At 37.8% G+C, this 17,108-nt stretch overlaps 1 protein-coding gene across 5 annotated transcripts in view; it reads left to right on the top strand.

Moving 5' to 3' along the window:
• The window catches only part of NEDD4 (NEDD4 E3 ubiquitin protein ligase), a 50,535-nt gene that overhangs the window by 20,957 nt on the left and 12,470 nt on the right, over positions 1-17,108 (top strand). For 2 of the 5 annotated variants that reach the window (XM_063412460.1, XM_063412455.1), the window contains 9 exons: positions 10,128-10,178; positions 10,980-11,041; positions 11,385-11,487; positions 12,162-12,331; positions 12,904-13,021; positions 13,153-13,320; positions 15,044-15,109; positions 15,687-15,806; positions 16,208-16,414. In XM_063412460.1, the coding sequence (XP_063268530.1) occupies positions 10,128-10,178; positions 10,980-11,041; positions 11,385-11,487; positions 12,162-12,331; positions 12,904-13,021; positions 13,153-13,320; positions 15,044-15,109; positions 15,687-15,806; positions 16,208-16,414 (1,065 nt within the window). The remainder of the gene's footprint in view (positions 1-10,127; positions 10,179-10,979; positions 11,042-11,384; positions 11,488-12,161; positions 12,332-12,903; positions 13,022-13,152; positions 13,321-15,043; positions 15,110-15,686; positions 15,807-16,207; positions 16,415-17,108) is intronic. The other 3 variants (XM_063412457.1, XM_063412456.1, XM_063412459.1) reach the window with 3 other exon arrangements.

Genomic DNA, 17,108 nt, shown 5'->3' with positions numbered 1-17,108 from the left:
AGGTAAATATTCTATAAAACATGTTATCAAAAAATGTAAAAGCTTCCCCCCACCAAACCAGGCAAAAACCATAGTTGACTTACCAGCAGTTCAGCAATACACTGGAATTAAATAGATAAGTACCATTGTATTTGTATTGGTCTTTGTGACCAATATAACAGATTCTATGGCAATCATTTAATTACATAGTCCAGTTAATTATCATGGTATATTGTGACTCATTTAAAAATAAACAACTCCCAAAATATTTCTCTTGACTCCAGTTAGTCTGGCCTAGTATATTGATATGCTGAGTCTGGGTTCAAATTTAACAAGTTGATACTGGAGTAGCATTTAGTAATGTCAGCTATCTGTACAGGGCGGCCATGAAATCAAATCAGTGCTGTGGTCAGAGACTCCAGAGGCTGAAGCAGCAAAAGGTCTATGCATTCTTTTCTTCTGTGCCTTGCTACCAGCCTTCAGCCACCTCGGATCACATTTCCTGCTTTCCATAATCAACAGCTTGTTAAAGGCTGGCTTAAAAAAAATCAACACCATTTCTATGACGACTGACTGGCGTTGGAAATATTTTTAATTAAGTTACAAAATGGAGAATGGTGGTGGCCAGTGTGCCACTGCTGGTCTTTACTGGAAATTTATTGAATAGGTTCTGTAGTAGATACTGGAATTTCATTTATGTGAAGCAGGAGGAAGAGATAAGTCCATGGTTACAGCATTGAAAGTTGTCCTTGACCATGTATTTCTGCTTTAATGTTTTGGGGGTTTTTGTTAATTTTTGGGGTGTTTTTTTTAGTGCATTTGTCTCTGCTTAGGGTAGAAATAATATGCAACTAAAGCAGTGGATTGGGAGGGTAGGAGTGAGTAAGGGAACAGGTTATTGTCATCATACATACATAAATTCCAAGAGGTACAGAGAAAGGCAGAAACAGTGAATACAGTTCCAGTTCTTGCAGAATATAAATAAACTTCTAAAAAATAAAGGCTCTGGCAATCTCTTCCACAAGTATAATACCATGTTGACATACCTGTTAATGTTAGCTGTTCCTTCCCCATCAGTATCATTCTCTGTTGGATAATTTGAATATTGTAAATGTACTTGCAAATCTGTTTCAGCAGCTGTATACCTTTAAAATAACTATACAATTGAGGTAATCATTTGTGTTGTAGGCCTTTTGTTTACAAGTAATTTTGCTTGAGTTTTTTCTCTAGTTATTGAAATGAAATGTTTTGCAGCAAAAACCCCCCCGAACTTCAGAGATGGTATAAAATAACTGAACTGTTTTTCTAGTGTCAGATTCATGTAAGGGAAACCTTTTAGTTGGAACTCCCAAGCTTTTTTCACCAAACTCTGGAACTTTGTCTTCATAAAAATGCTATTTGAATCTTGCTGTACTAAATTTAAATTTAGTAAAACAGTAATTTGAGGGGGCTGTGTGTGAGGATTTCTCTCTAGAATAACTTCCCAGCTGATCTGAGCATGCTGAGGGGACGAGAACCTGTGTCTGGAAGGTTGTGATTCCCTTGATAAATGCTGCACCACAAGTTAGTGCTGAAGAGTCTGAGGTTGTCTTCTCTCCTGCATTCTCCTTAGGCGTAGAGCTTCTGTCATAGCATAACTCCTCTCAGAAAATAGTGATCCAGCCAGGGAGAAGCACCAAGAGAAGGGAAGGACAGCTGTGCCTTAGCTCCAGCTTTGCACATGGAGCAAAGGGCTGCATGAGTGTCACTGCCCCAAATCTGTGCAAGGAAGTGAGGTGGAGAAGGAGCAGCAAAAGCAGAAGATTATGGAGCCAATACAAGGCGAAGCACAAATTTGCATTACTTTATGCTGCTGTGCTATGGTAACCTCATAATCTAACAACTTTCATATTGTTTGGTATTGCATGTCTTGAAGGATCACATTACAGGACCATGTGGTGCAATGCTGTGTCATGATCTGTCAGCTAAGTCAGGGAGAGTTGGGCTGAAAGGAAGGTGGTGTTTTTCTGAGGACTTGTGGGGATGACTGGGCTAGACTTAAATCACATTAGAGTGTATGTCTTGTGTCTGTGACAAATTTTAGAAGCTGAAGTATGCATCAATACATTGAAGGAAAGACAGTGGAAACTGTTAATCACAACAATAAACAATTTAGAATTAGTTGTAGGTAATTTCCTGCTTGTATGCTTTAAATGGCAATGACCTGTAGTGCTTTAATAGTTGGTAGTAATTTCTTCTGTTTTTCATCTTGCTTAAATGCAGAGTTTAGTTACACCTTTTTCTCTATGTTTCTTCATGCTTTAGCTTTTGATGAGCAGTCCTTCCTCAGGGGAAGAAAAGATGGCACACAAAGGATGAGATAGATCTTAAAGCCTGGCTATGAATGGTTGCTACATGAATGCATTAGCAAAGGAAGTGATCAAATGATATTATATGGTAGTAACTCGATCCCTGAAGTTTTTCAGTTTTCACAGGTTGTATTTGGCAGCTATGAACCATATGTAACTTTCAGAATATCATTGTACTGTAAGGAAGCAGATACTTGAATATACCAGTATATTAAAGCCCTAGCCCTTTGTAGTCCTCAGCAAACATTACATGCACTTAGTAAGGAGAAGTTGTATTTGACTGGGCTCTGCAGAGATTATGATTAGCCTAATTCTGTTTATAGTCTGCAGCTGAACTGAATTTGGGCAGGTTTCTCATGCCAGAAAAAAATGGGGAAACTAAAACTGCAGAACCATGCAGAGCAGGCCTCCTGAAACAGCTTATGTAAATATGTAATTACCCAGTTTTCAGGGTGATTCATGTCCTTTTAATCTGCCATGAGAGGGTTGGAAGCGTTGGTGCAGTGGCTTCTTTAATGTTGCCACAAGCTATTGTTACTCTGTTTTTTAAAATGTGGTATACCTACAAGAATGTGTTAAAGCAAAACTTGTTCCTAGGGCAAGCTAGAGACATTCTTCCTTTACTCCTCACTAGCCAAAGAACTTGCAGGCTTTCAGATACAAGATCATGATCATTGTTTTAATTTCTTTTTTTTCCCCCAATTAGGCAATTTGGAAATCAGTGTTGAAAAATGCCAAGTATTGCACACATGAAAAGCATGCACACATGATGCACCCTTGGTGATGGCCTCCTGTACTGCTCAGGAAATGGTTTGTGCCATGGGGAAAGACCTTGCTGAAAATGTCAGCTCAGGTCTTGTTGACAGGCAAATAAAAGCTGAGGATTCATAAGGGAAGAAATAAACTAAAAGAGTTAAAACCACCATTATGGAATTGTATAAATCCACATAGGCGCATGGAATGTATATTTCTGGTAGTCCTTTTTTGGGAAGCATGGATAACAGAATTAAAAAAAGAAGGGTTGCAAGATTGGTGTGAGTTTTATGTGAGGAGAAACACTAAATAGGCCAGGGGGCTTTCAGATTTGGGGAAAAAAAAAAGTATAGAGGGAGTTTATAAAACTATACTTTAGGGGAGGGGAATTTTTCCATTCCACTTTCAAAAAAAGATGTTGTTTTATGTGCTGCAGAGGTAATTGTCTCAAGATCTGCATATCAGCAATAGAAATGGATTTTAAGAAGTTAGGTAAGTTGAAGAAAGGTCCATCAAAGGATATTATATTTTCAATATGTATTTTAGTGTCAGGATCAAGAGGTCCATGGTAGTAACCACCACCACATGGTAGGACCACTTATTCATTAGAAACTGGGAGTTGTATCAAAGGAAGTACTGTTCTTAATTGCCACTATTATTATTCCTTAAGCATCTGCTCTTGACTGTTACACGGAAAGGATACAAGGGTAGGCAGAGTGTTAATCTGACCCCCAGGCTCTCTGGTGCCTGCTCAGCCCTTGCAGTCACAGAGGATCAAGTGGTAGAAATGCTTTCCCCTCACCCTTGGCAGAGAGAGCTCTTCTGTGTTCTAACACGTGTTTTCTCATCTTCCAGAAGTGGATGAATTTCACAGATTAAGCAAGTAAGCAAAACTGAGTGGCCTTTTCAGTCATTTGCTTATGCCTGACTTTCACCCTTGTCTGAAGGGGACTGCCCTGCATTTCTGTTAAGTGTCTCTGTTTCAAGTGTACTCTTTTCCTTATTCCCTGTGACAAACAGAACATGCTGATTTGGGAATGCAGCCAGCAAAATGTTTGTAGCTCATTGCAGTGTTAGTTATGGATCTGTAATCATCTCTGTTTCAAGAGAGTGCATTATTCTTTTTTTCTGTCATGATAGACTTTTCAGTTTATTGTGAACTACAGATAGATGCAATTATTGTTTGAGACCTTGGGCTGCTTTCAGCTGTATCAACTATAACATAAGCAAACAGAATTTAAGAAGGACATCATTGAGTTCCTGGCTAAAATTACATACAAACTTGGAGTCGGGAAGTTAGGGCGTATTAAAATGCAAATGAGCCATCCAGCTACTCAGTAAGAGAAATGTGGTAAAGAACACAGAACTGGATTCTTTCAGACCTAGATGATTTCTCTGGCAATCAGTGATTTTCCTAGCATAAGGGAGATGGCCTGTTTGATAATGTGAAAGTACAAGGGCTTTTTGAAGGAAAAGGAATTCCATAATTTATTATGAACATTCATTATTTTTCAATAGAGTTTCTACATTGGCCAATTATTCTACTAATTGTTGTTTCTATTAAGTTTGTTTGGGAACAAATATTTAGGTTATTAGTAAGAAATCTAAAGTGGTTAACATCTGGCAAATTACAGGCTAATAAAACCATGTCTGAGGTGGGAAGTGTAATACAACTTAGGTAGTGCTATTGAGCTTGTCTGAAATAAATTGTAATACTGTTCTGTTGGAAAAGTAATTGTGGTTGGATTATTTGTGTTGTACTCTCCTTTTGTTGTTAGAGGTTGAGGCATCCAAGGTCAGTTCATGCAGAGTGGTTTTGGACAGGTGGGATTTACAGCTTGAGCATAGCAGACCTAAAGACAAACCCAGCCAAGGAGTTCTGCTCTAGCCAGGTCCTGAAGCAGAAGGTTTAGGCTTGGGGCTGGGAGAGGTCGATAGCTGGGGCTTGGGACTCCTGTTCAGCAGTGGCTGAGGACTAAAGCTGAGCGTGGCAGAGCACAGAAAGCTGTGGTGTGGCTGGCAGTGACCACGAGGTGTGTGCTGGTGCAAAGGCACAGGGCAGTCCTGAGTTAGTGTTGATGCTGCTTTTGCATCAGCAGTAGACTTAAAGTGCTTTTGAAAACTGCTGGGACTGACTTTGGAGCAGGGTGAGGCCGTGCAGCCGCATCCAGCCCTGCTCTAGGCTCGTTCCCTAAGCACTGGCCAGGTACCTGTACAGCCCTGGCCAGCTGATTTAATTTAGGGCTGAAAAGCAGATTCCAGCTTCAACCTGACTTTATGCCTCTGTTAGATCCTGAGCTGGATCAAGTGAACTTCATGGGAGAGACACCATGATGCAGACATGCTCCAATTGTCTCCCTTTTGGAGAAAAATAATTTATCTTATTTTTATTTCTTCCCTCTTGCTCTGAAAAGCAAAAAATTGATTTACTGTATCAAGTCCTTCAGCTGAATGTGGTAATTAGCCATTGTGGTAAACACCTGCAATATCTGGTTTATCTATTGTTACTTCTGGGATCAAATAACACATGCAGTTTTAACATTTGATAAGAGTTTTACATTTCTGTGTATTAAGCTTTATATAATGTTAAATGGTGAAGGTAAAAGTGCACCTGGAATAATTACTACGAGAGTTTGTTTTTCAAACTATCTTTGAATTCTTAAGATTTGGCAAAAAGGCTTTCACAAATTAGGTGCAAGAGTTTTATTTTTAGACTGTTATGAAGATAACTGACTTGATGATATAGTACCTAATTAAATATTTGGTACTGTTTTCTAATTTTTTTTGTGGTGAATATTGGCAGATTTAACACAGGAGAACCAATCTGGATTGGCTTTCGACTTTTCATAAAATGTAATATATCTGCTTTTTGTATGGTGGCTTATTTGGCATATGCATACATCAAACCAAAGGAACTTGAAGTCATGATGAACAAAATCAATGCATTCATAACTTCTGACATGTTCTGTGTTTATGTTGTTCTGAAGTATGATCTGGTTGTATTAGACAAATTGCCTTCCTGTGAACTGTGTAAAAAAAAAAAGCTATCTTAAATTGCATTGTTAATGAACCATTAAAGACAAATGCTCAAAGCAGCAGACATTGGATGAACTAATATATGAATGTTGTTGTAAAAGTACTGTAAACTAAATAGGAACTTTTAAGGAAGCAGTAAGATTTTCGTGCCATATAAAATGTGTAAGCTATAAATGGAGAAACAGATGATGCTTTTTGTCTGGTCTTTAGATAAGCAGTTGTCTGAAAATATCTTTGGAAGTGAGAGAGAATTAGTGAAAATAACTTCAGTGTCATTTCTAAATGCTGTCTGTTAAGCAGATGGTAAAACTGCTGAGGCATGTTGTGCTGACACCTTGCTGTTGAAACAGCCAGCAGGGCTGAAGGTCCTGCAGAAACACATGTTGTGTAATAACCCTTGATCTAACAGTATGTATTCTCCCTGTTTTGAAAATGCTGATAGGATCTTACATCTCTCTGTCATAGATGCCAGCTCTAAAGAGATGCCTACGTGTCATTAAAAAAAAGTCTCACAATCCACAGGTCCCCCTTAAAAATACAGGAGCCTGGGACTGTAATGAATTCCATGCAACCAACTGTTTATTGCATTGCAAGGCAGAGAAAACATTACTTGGGAATCCATGAATTTGGGACAATTTTAATGTCATAATTGAATCTTGTTTTTTTGAAACTGTTACTTTTCCATGATGAATAGGACTTGCTGGCAGTATTTTATGGAAAAAAAAAAAGCTCACTTTTTTTCAATTTAGAGTTTAAGAGAACCAAATAATACACTCAGCACAGCATGAAAAGAAAAATACTTGAGTTTGTTAGTGTAGCTCAGGAAAGTTTTTTCATTCTCATCAAGCTTGTAACTAATGTTGATGTTTGGGTGTTTAAGCAAGAAGAATGTTGGTTTTATAAGGCATCTATTGAGCTCTTGTTTTCTTAAGCATCGATAGTCCAGATCACTGTTTGTTTTTTCAATTTGAATTGATACTTATGTTCCCTCCAATAAAAGCTGTGTGCTTTCTTGTTTTGCCATACAGCTGTGGATTTCTGTGCAAAGAGCAACCTGTGCACAACCAGCTGCCAGTTTATTCAGGGAAAGACTGGAAATATGCTTGGATTCTAATTAGTGCACTAATACCACCAAACGTTTGTCACAAAAATTGGTAGAGAAAATACTTGTTATTTCAATACCCTGGTCTTATACAAGAACTGTCTCAAAAGGCTGTGTGGTGAATCTAGCAATTAAGAAAGGCATTAAATTCAGTGACCCATTTTCAAAACTGGTAAAGGTTGTGTTCTCAGTACTGCTCTTAAATGTGTGACTCAGATAAGCATGTTTAAAATGTGCTTCAATTTCTGATGGGAGTTGCAGAAAAAAAGTCCAAAATCTAAAATTTATTCAAGGATATATTTATGAAATAGATGAAAATGAGTTTTAAACAGAATTACTGCCTTTTGGTGCTTTTCTTTGAATGCTTTGGCATTGCACTGGAGTTCTCCAAATGAATTGTGTACAGCAGCTGTCTGTCCTCACCTGTTTTTAATAACTTTCTATAGACTAAACCAGTGAATCAGTAAAATACAAGGCCTCTCTGTTAGTGCAGTATATCATTAATTGAGGTTTGTGCCAAGCAGAAAGTTTGAGTTCTCTGGCTGTTAAGAAATTAAAGGTTGACAAGAACAACTGACCCACTTGTGTGTGTTGCCTGCTGTGGTGCAGCAGAGATCCAAACAGTTTCAGCTCCAGTGGCATTTGGTTGTTCATGTGTGCGGTGTCTGTTGCGAAGCTGCCTTGGCACCTCTGGGCAGGCAGGCAGGCAGGCAGCGTGTCAGAGTGGGGCACATTGCTGGAGATCATTCCTGCCATCTGATTTATGTGCTGGTTGTTTGGAGGTCAACAAAAATCTCCACTCAGGGTTTTGCTCTCTAGCTGGAGGAGAAAGTACTGTTTAGGAGGTGGTTAGTGAGGCTAACTCTGCTAAAAATAGCAGGAGAGACAGGAGAATAATAAAGAGAATAACAGGAGCCCATACTCGAATTATGCTGGTAACAAACACAATGTTCTGAGGGTTTCTAAAATAGAGCAAACTTTTGTCCCACATTCCAATAATTTATTTGGAAAGCATGTTCCACTTGAGGATTGCCAAGAACTTTACAAATACTAAGCCTTTTAACATGTCTAAGGTATGTGCTGTGCCATTTTAAAAAGAACCTTGTAGGCAAAAATGATAACTATTTTTATCCAGAATCCTGTGGTCTGTAATAGCACAGAAAGTTTTCCTTCAGTAGTTCAGGGAAGCCTCCTCAGGTGGGAAATCTGTTATAGTTTTCTTTCTCAAATCAGTTTGTGAACTAAAAAGGTGGATGTTTTGTATATGTTTTCATTTTTGTCCCCTTCAGATCTAAACATGACATCCACACTGCAAATTGAATTTGAAGTGATATATCTCTAAATTTCTAGTATTTTATCACCTATGACAATCCATGCAAGGCCCATGTGAGACATTGATTCTCCAAATACTTGTATGATTTAAAGGTTAAATGGATGAACTTAGGACAACTGAGCTAAGGAAAAAAGGTACCAGAATTACAAAGGCAAAAAGAGCTGCTTCAAGAAATACCTATACTTTAATGTCAGAGGGCCCAAAAAATGGATAGAATTAGGCTGGAGTTTTAATGCTGTAAAACATTTGAATTGAAAATTAAAATAAATTTTTCAGAAGAAAATTGAAACACATGATTTTACCCTAAGGTGAAGGAAATAGATATCAGCAAGCTGCAGAGCTTTCTGGTGAAAAGTTTTATGGACAAACATTAAAGTTCTGGGGTGATTAGTTTGAATAAATGCAACAACAGATTTAGGAAAAAATAGGCACCAAATCTTTTGTTAGCTGGAAAAATCAGGAAGCCTAGAATTTCAGAGGTTGCATGAGCCACGGAGTTGAAAACTTTACCAGCTCCTTACTTGGTCTGTGCAAAAACATGTAGTCTTGTAGGGTAGGGTTGGTTTTTTTAAAAACCATAAGCTTATACATACCTTCAAAAAATTCCCTGCCAACCTGAGTTTATTCCACAGGCACTGGTATGTCTTCATGTTAAATGACCTTTATAATACATTTTCCTGCTTTTGTGGAGGTTCACAAAGGTTTTCAAATCACAAATTAATTTGAAGCAATTTACCACATGCTCTAGTAATCCAGCAAGAAGTCAAGTAAAGTACTGCTGGTGATGATTATTGGTGAATACTGAAATTACCTATGTAGATTGCTGAAATTGTAATTTCTTTGGCAAGCAAAAATCCATGATGAAAAGTCAAGTGTGCAGGAATACTGAGTATTGTCAGGCCCTGCCCTGCTCTGACAGCTCTGTGTTCATAGTCTGGTCCCAGTTGGACAGTCCAGATGTCCAAGTCAGGGTAAAATCTTTTGGATGGTTGTTAAAACTAAATTCTTCAGTGTGTGTAGACAGGATGTATTTTTTCATAGTTCTAACAGATTTTCATGCCAAGCTTGGGACCACTGGAATTGCTGGAACTTCCAAAGCACTTACCACAGATTACTTTTACCAACTTACTTTTGCTTCTTGTTATTTTTGACAGTAGCTGTGTGATTTGGAAAAGAAAAAAATGTTTATACATGCCGGTTTTAAACAGCAATTGTTGGGTACTCCTAGGAGGAAGGTCCTGTAGGACAATACTGGAGATGCTGACAGTCTCAGTCCTGATACTGAACACCTCTCCTGTTTGGTTAACATTAATCTGTATAATTTAGTAAACAGTCTAAATCTCCACCCCCAGCTCCTTCAAGTTTTTTTGTTTTGAGAAAGGCAGAACTGTCCAAGGAGGCTCTGAGTCTTGGGTCAATCAGAACTTGCTCTGCACAGAACAAATTATTGCCTATAATTCAAAAGTGCCTTCAGGTTCAAAGAAAGTATTACTGTGCTGTTGGGGTGTGGGGACAGGGTTTTTAAAACACTTTGCAGCTTTCAACTTTCTGTCATGTCTGTTTTTGTTTTCTGTAGACTCGAGATGATTTCCTTGGACAAGTGGATATTCCTCTTTATCAGTTACCGGTTTGTATTTTTTGTTTTTAAGACTATGAAAGGAAAAAAATTTCCATATGCAGCCTATTAGTCATCTAAGGAAGTTAACAATACTGTTAATAAAGTGATTAAATTCTGCTCTGTGGGTTCTTTGGGGGTTTTTTTTGATCTATTTGGGATTTTTCAGTGCTGTTGTTTATAAAATAATGTAGGTTACCTTGGTTTTCAATACTGGAGTGCTTTTGTCTTTCCATTGTTTTACAGTCTTAAAGATAAGAAGAGATCGTAATTATTGTCATGTCCTAAAATATTTCTTTAAAGTCTGTAAATTTATATTTACAGTTCCTTATTCACATAAACAGATAGAAAAAAGAGGGTAAGTGGGAAATATAGCTAGTGTTGCTTTGGTCAATTTTTTTTTGTTTCTTGTATTCCTTTTGCAAAGCAGATAATTAGTTTCAAAGAAATATCACCAAGAACATTGAAATAAATAAGATTTTACATTTTCTTCTGAAGTCTCAAAACATTAGCAGATACTAACAGATTTATCAGGAAGTGTCTTAAAAATAGAGGTAGCAACCATGGCAAGCCCTTTCCAAGAGCAAGGTTTTCATTCTGTAATGTGCATAGACACTGAAGGGTAATTGTTTTTTTGAGTATTGAACTTACTGCTAAGGTTAAAGCTGGTATTGCTGTTACTGTACTTTAACCTGTAATTTAAGTTTTAGAGTGTTATAAGGCCTTTAAAGAAATCAGTTATAAATTTCTGATAGTTTTCTTTGATTTCAAGTGCTTGATAAGGATTTTTCTTGAAAAAAATTCTTATTTCAGACAGAAAATCCTAGTATGGAGAGACCATATACATTTAAGGATTTTGTTCTTCATCCAAGAAGGTTAGTAAATAACACATGGAAATTCTAATTTTTATATCTAAACAGTGCTCTTATGTAATTAGTTGTAAATACATATGCATTTTCTAAGTTTTTCTGTTTCCATCACAGGAATTTGAGGAGCCATTTCTAGGATATTCATATTCTTCTAAATAGTCAGCATTATTTTAAATACCTATTGTATTCAGAAGTCTGAAGCCTCAATGCCATTATAGAACTTAATTAATGTAGATTTTTAAAAGTCAGTGTTGTGTTGGAACACTTAAGAATAATCCCCTCTCTGTGCTTTTTCAGCTATTTTGTTTTACAAGTGCACAATAAGATAATTTTATTTTCTCTCCTGCAGCCATAAATCAAGAGTTAAAGGCCACCTTAGATTAAAAATGACTTACTTACCTAAAAACAATGGGTCTGAGGAAGAAACCACAGAACAGGCTGAAGAATTAGAGGTGGGAAAAATGTGTTTATTGCTGAAAAATGAATGTTAAGAATCACTAAGCTATGAGTAGTGTTTTAGAAACAAACCAGTTAAAAGTCATTGCTTCTATCTTGCATACAATTTAAAGTGTTTAAGTTTCTGTTGTAAGTACTGTTTAATATTGTTTGACCCGACAGACACTAACATCTCTCTGGTTTTAGAACTTCCACTCTCTCCAATCTATAGGGATATTTTGATCTTACCTACCAGATATATGCAATCTTTTTAAGCACATCCAATGTAGATTAATGGATTTCTTTTCCAGAATTTACTCTATTCAGCATTACCACCTTTACTGTAATTAAACTTTGTTACAGAAGGGTGTGTTCATCTGCCCCATACATTCACAGCATTTGTATGAAATGACAGTATTTAAGTTTTTAATGTATTCTGTGAATGCTGTTTATTTTCCTGGAATTAACAACTTCTGGTACTAATATATTTAAGGACCTTGAGTTAAAAACAAGATTTCTGCATACATAATATGCCCTATCATTTTTTAGAAATAAACACACTAAAACCAGAGTCAAATTTGCTGGCTTAAGATGTAATGGAACTACACCTTGAAAGGGGAAGTGGCTTGATAAATTAAGGTATGTTTTTCAACTTCTGTAGTACTAAAGGTGGTTATATTATGTCTTTCAGCCTGGGTGGATTATATTGGACCAACCAGAGGCTGCTAGCCAGCCACAACAGCAGCAGCAGGAATCTCCTCCACTGCCTTCAGGCTGGGAAGAAAGACAAGACATCCTGGGCAGGACCTACTATGTCAACCATGAATTCAGAAGAACACAGTGGAAAAGACCAACTGCACAGTATGTCTGTTAGCCTGAAAATTCAAGTCTTATATTACTTATAAGTAAAGATGTTACCTAGTGTAATGCACCCTAGTTACACTGAAAGCAAGGAGAAATAAAATGTGAAAAGCTTGAAAATTAGTAGAGATCTTTCCCTCACTTAACTTATAAGCCCTCATGCAGTGGTCACTGGCTAGTGATCATTTAGGTTTTACTGTGCTCTGGGAGTATGTGTTCAAATAGAAACTGTTTGCAGTTGGAGAGATAACTATAGGAATGGAAAGTAAATAATTTTTCTGTTTTCAGACTGATTTTTTCTTCCCATCAGGGACTTCATTAAATAGTTTGCCTTATTTTTTTAGTTGTGTTTTTTTTTTTCTCCTTGGAATGCTAGCTGGTTCTTCAGCTTACACTTCACATTGACATAAGTGCTTATTCATTTTAAATAGTTTACATTAATTTATATAGTCCAGACTGTTTCTTTTTCTTCTGCCCAAATGACTGTGATGTATGTGTTTGCTGTTAGCCTGGCTGGCTGTTGAAAGATAAACTGTGGCTGCTGTTTGCTGACTTGTCCCCGTGCCCCGCAGGGACAGCGTGGCTGTGGCAGACCTTGGCAGCGTGCAGCTGGAGGCCCAGCACGTGTTCACTCACCGGAGACAGATATCAGAGGATACTGAGAGCACAGACAACAGGGATTCCCCCGAGGTAAAACTGTACATCTCCAAATGACTCTGAAATGCAAGTCATTGTTTTAGTCTAGCCTACTCAAAAAGCTTAACTAATTGTAACTTGGAACTACCTTTTTAAAATGTTTTCTCTTTATTTTCCTTTTAAAGAGCTGGGAAATTATAACTGAAGATGAGGCAACAATGTACAGCAGTCAGAACGTTCAAATACCTCTCTCGCAGAGTAGCTGTGATATACAGAGTCATCTTGCAGAAGAATTGAGTAACAGACTTACTACCTCTGGAAGTCCAGCTACTGGCCAGTCAACAGCCTACACTGTAAATTATTTTCCTCATTCTTCTGGTAGAATTAGATCCATAAATACTGTATTTAGGAATTATATTTTTAATTTCATCTCAAATGCACAGACCATAAGAATATTCTTTTTACTATAGAACCCCATCTAAGCAAGCATTTTCTTCCTCTCTGCTTTGCTTATATGGATTTCTGCCTGAGGTTAAAACAGATTTGTGTGAGCTATTTTCCAGTCTGTAAATCTACCTCTTAGTCTAGTGTTTTAGAGTGCTGAAAACTACAAATGAAAAAAATCTGTCTGTATCCTGAAAGCTTAATTCTAAGGGAGTTGTGCTATGTGAGTTACTTTTCCCATTAGAACAAGTTCTAGCATCGACCATTTTGCATTGTGGATATTGGGATAAGGTTTTATGGTTGGATTGAGTAAACCTGCTGCTTCCTTAGCAGCAAAAAAGGGAGCTTGCTCAAACAGTTCCACAGCCTTTGTGCCAGCTGTGAAACTTGCCTGACCTCTGTGTGAGTCTGTTCACCTTGCTAACCCAGCAGAAAACTACTCTCTTTTCCCCAGCTCTGCTTTTCTGTAGTTTGAGCAACTGAAGCAGCATGCTAGGTTGTCTGACAAATGCTACAGTAGCAGAGGGAAAACAGCAGGAGTATGTAGCCAGGGTGAAACTCGACTTTTTGGTGGTAGCAACCAATTAAATAAGCTCAGCTGTCCTCTGAAACCCGAGCTCCACAAACAGCCTTGTAACCTGATATGTGACATGAGAAATCCACTGTCCATTGAGGAAAGCCTGTAGAGGTGACCCAGGCCATCGAGCCTGTTAGATTTTGGTATTGAAATAATCTTTAGTTTTTCTGATGGTAAGAATGCCTTTCCAAATGTAAATTTGGAATTGACAATATTTATCTGAGTTTGTACAAATGTATCACTAGTGTTGCTGGAAACATTCAAGTGAGAGTAACAAGACTTCATTTCTGCTATTCAGCATGGGATGGATAGCAAGGAAACTGTTATTTCAGCTTGCTTGGGTGGCCTGAGCAAAGAAAGAGACAGATGTTCAAATTATTTGCCTTCCTTCACGTGCACTACACCCCACCCCCTCCACCAAAAAAAAAAAATTTAAAAGTTAATAATGATTTTTCTTTGAAGTACTCCAATAGTATGTGGATGGGGAAAAATCCTTCAAGTAGTTGTGGAGATTCTGGAGCAAAATGAAATACAGGTGCCTAGTTGCAGCAAGGGAGATCTAAATGTGTCTTTAGGCAGGAAGATGGACACTTATGCAAAGTCCAGGGATTGAATTACACTTCTCAAGTTGGTTATCTCAGACTGTCATATCTTTTCATTATTGACCTAATCTACTCTCTGGAAAATTGTGTTAGCTCTGCTCTATCACAGACTTTACTGACAACACAAAAAGTTCTATACTGTAAACTCTAATGTACTGTAACTATTTGTAATTAATGTTTTACATTCCAAAACATCTATTGCTGGAATTTTCTGAACTTTCACAAGCCTCTGTCATTCTAAGATTATACCAGACTCTGTGAACTTGATGTTTCTAGCTGTTAAAACAAGAGTTTGAAAAATACGGTATTAAACCATGTTTCAAAACAAATACAACACTTTGCTCAGGATGGAAACTGTAATAACTTGAAGTGTGATAAGCAATGTTGACTGTTTGCTGCCATCCTTAAAGCTGCAGTAATAGCTAATGTGTCATTCCTCTCCACTCCTTCCAGAACCATTCCAGCAGAAGAGGTAGTCTGCAAACATACAGACTTGAAGAGCAGCCTGCACATCCAGTGGTAAGTAATTTTTCAAAAACACAGGCTTTTAGCTGTGTTAGGTGCTGACATTTCAAATGAGATTTGGCCTTCCTTGCCCAGCAGCTGTCCTGACAAAATGGCATTATGGGTCTAGTTCAGCTGTAAAGCTTTCATGTTTCAGCTTTGTTTAGCATTAGTTTGATGCATAGCCTGCAGAAGGAAGTAGTCTTGCCCTGATGATATGTTTCATTTTTCAAATGGTTTGCCTTATAATTGTTCACTTCTAATTAAAAACTATACCACATTCCATTATGTTTTCATGGTGACACTGGAAACTGTGATATCACAGCCAGAAGTACAAGGCTGAATCAGCCTAAACCAGGTATATAAATGCATTCTTTATCGTGAGGAGTTGAATTTTGTATAAACAAACAAATAAAAGTCCTTCCTATTCAGGAAGGACTTAAATACTTCTTTATCTATTTTATCCAGTTCATAAAAGTCATGAACCTTCTGGGATATAGTTTTGTTGTTTTAACTTGACAGAGGAAAACTTTTTCACAGTAAGTTTCATAGTTTCCTTAATTGTTTTTCATCTGTTATCACTAATATTTAGTTACTGCCTACTTCATCTGGATTACCCCCAGGCTGGGAAGAACGACAAGATGAAAAAGGAAGGTCATATTATATAGATCACAATTCTAGAACCACTACCTGGATAAAACCAGCTGTACAGGTATTGCCTGTGTTCAATTTACTGATGTTTGTATTCACTGAACCTTTTGAAGATCTCGTGTAATAGAAGTGGAGAGATGGCTTTGAAATAGAACATGTGAAAGGCATCAAGTGCCAAGTGCCACATAAAATATCTGAGAGACTTCATGGAGAGTTAGGAACAATGGAGTTTGTGGCAAGTCACTCTCCCTGCTGGGGAGTGGTGGCTGAGGAGGTTGGAAGGCTTCTGTAAACCTTGAGCACAATCAGTGATCATTAGTCAATGTGGTTGATATTATGAAATGTGTCAGGGACTTGCTTTATGAAACTGCTTTCATGAATCAAAAATATAGGTTAATAGAAGAAAGAGATTGCTTTACAGGGCTTTGAGTTGATAGGATGTTTTTTGGTCATTTACCACAGATTGCTGTGGAAACAAGTCAGGTGTCAGCTGCACAAAGTATTTCTACAGGAAGACAGCCACAAGCAACATCAAGTGATTCATCACAACAGCCTTCTCAGCAGCAGCCTGAAATGGAGCAAGGAGTTCTCCCTAAAGGCTGGGAAGTCCGGCATGCACCCAATGGGAGACCATTCTTTATTGACCACAATACCAAAACCACAACATGGGTAATGGAAAACTGTTCTCATGAACTGAAATTCTAGTTCCTCTTGAATCAAAGCTTTGCTGCTTTCGACAAGCTTCTGTATGTTTTCTTTAGTGCCAAGATAGCTGTGTCTGTTCAGGGGCATGGTCAGAGCAAGGTGCTAATAAAGCCAAGGTGGGGTGTCCAATCCCTGTACAGGTCATGGGGATGCACTCCATGATCCTTGTGGGTCCCTTCCAACCCAAAATATTCTATGTGAGTCTGAGTGACATGTGATAAAAATGCCAGTTATTATATCTGTCATGAGTAGAAGATTATCACTTTTACTAATTGTACCTGAAAGCTTATCTTGGAAGGGGGAAAACAGGAATCTGCTTCACAGATGTAAACCCCTTCCTAAATGACATTGCAGAATTGTGGTAGCTTATAGGAGCTGTTCACAGAAATGAATTCTGTAAACATACCTTCAACAGGAAATCCATTACCTTCAATTTATCACAGGGCACAACACAAATTCCTGTGAATGCTCAGAAAAGCAGACCCAGGTGCAAGTAACACATGGATGAGGGAGCTGTACAGCTGCAGTTCCACAGAGGGGCACTGCACACCACTTGGCAGTGCTGTTAGATGGGCTTAAGCATCTCAAGAGTAAATCAGTGTTACTGTCATGTGAAAAGGAAAGAGAAATGCATTAAATTCATTCAAAATGGGTATTC

The sequence above is a fragment of the Prinia subflava genome, chromosome 15 (assembly GCF_021018805.1).
Source record: "Prinia subflava isolate CZ2003 ecotype Zambia chromosome 15, Cam_Psub_1.2, whole genome shotgun sequence".
In the NCBI taxonomy this organism is placed as follows: Eukaryota; Metazoa; Chordata; class Aves; order Passeriformes; family Cisticolidae; genus Prinia; species Prinia subflava.
The sequence above is the reverse complement of the archived record's forward strand: the minus strand, read 5'-3'. Positions and strand labels throughout refer to the sequence as shown.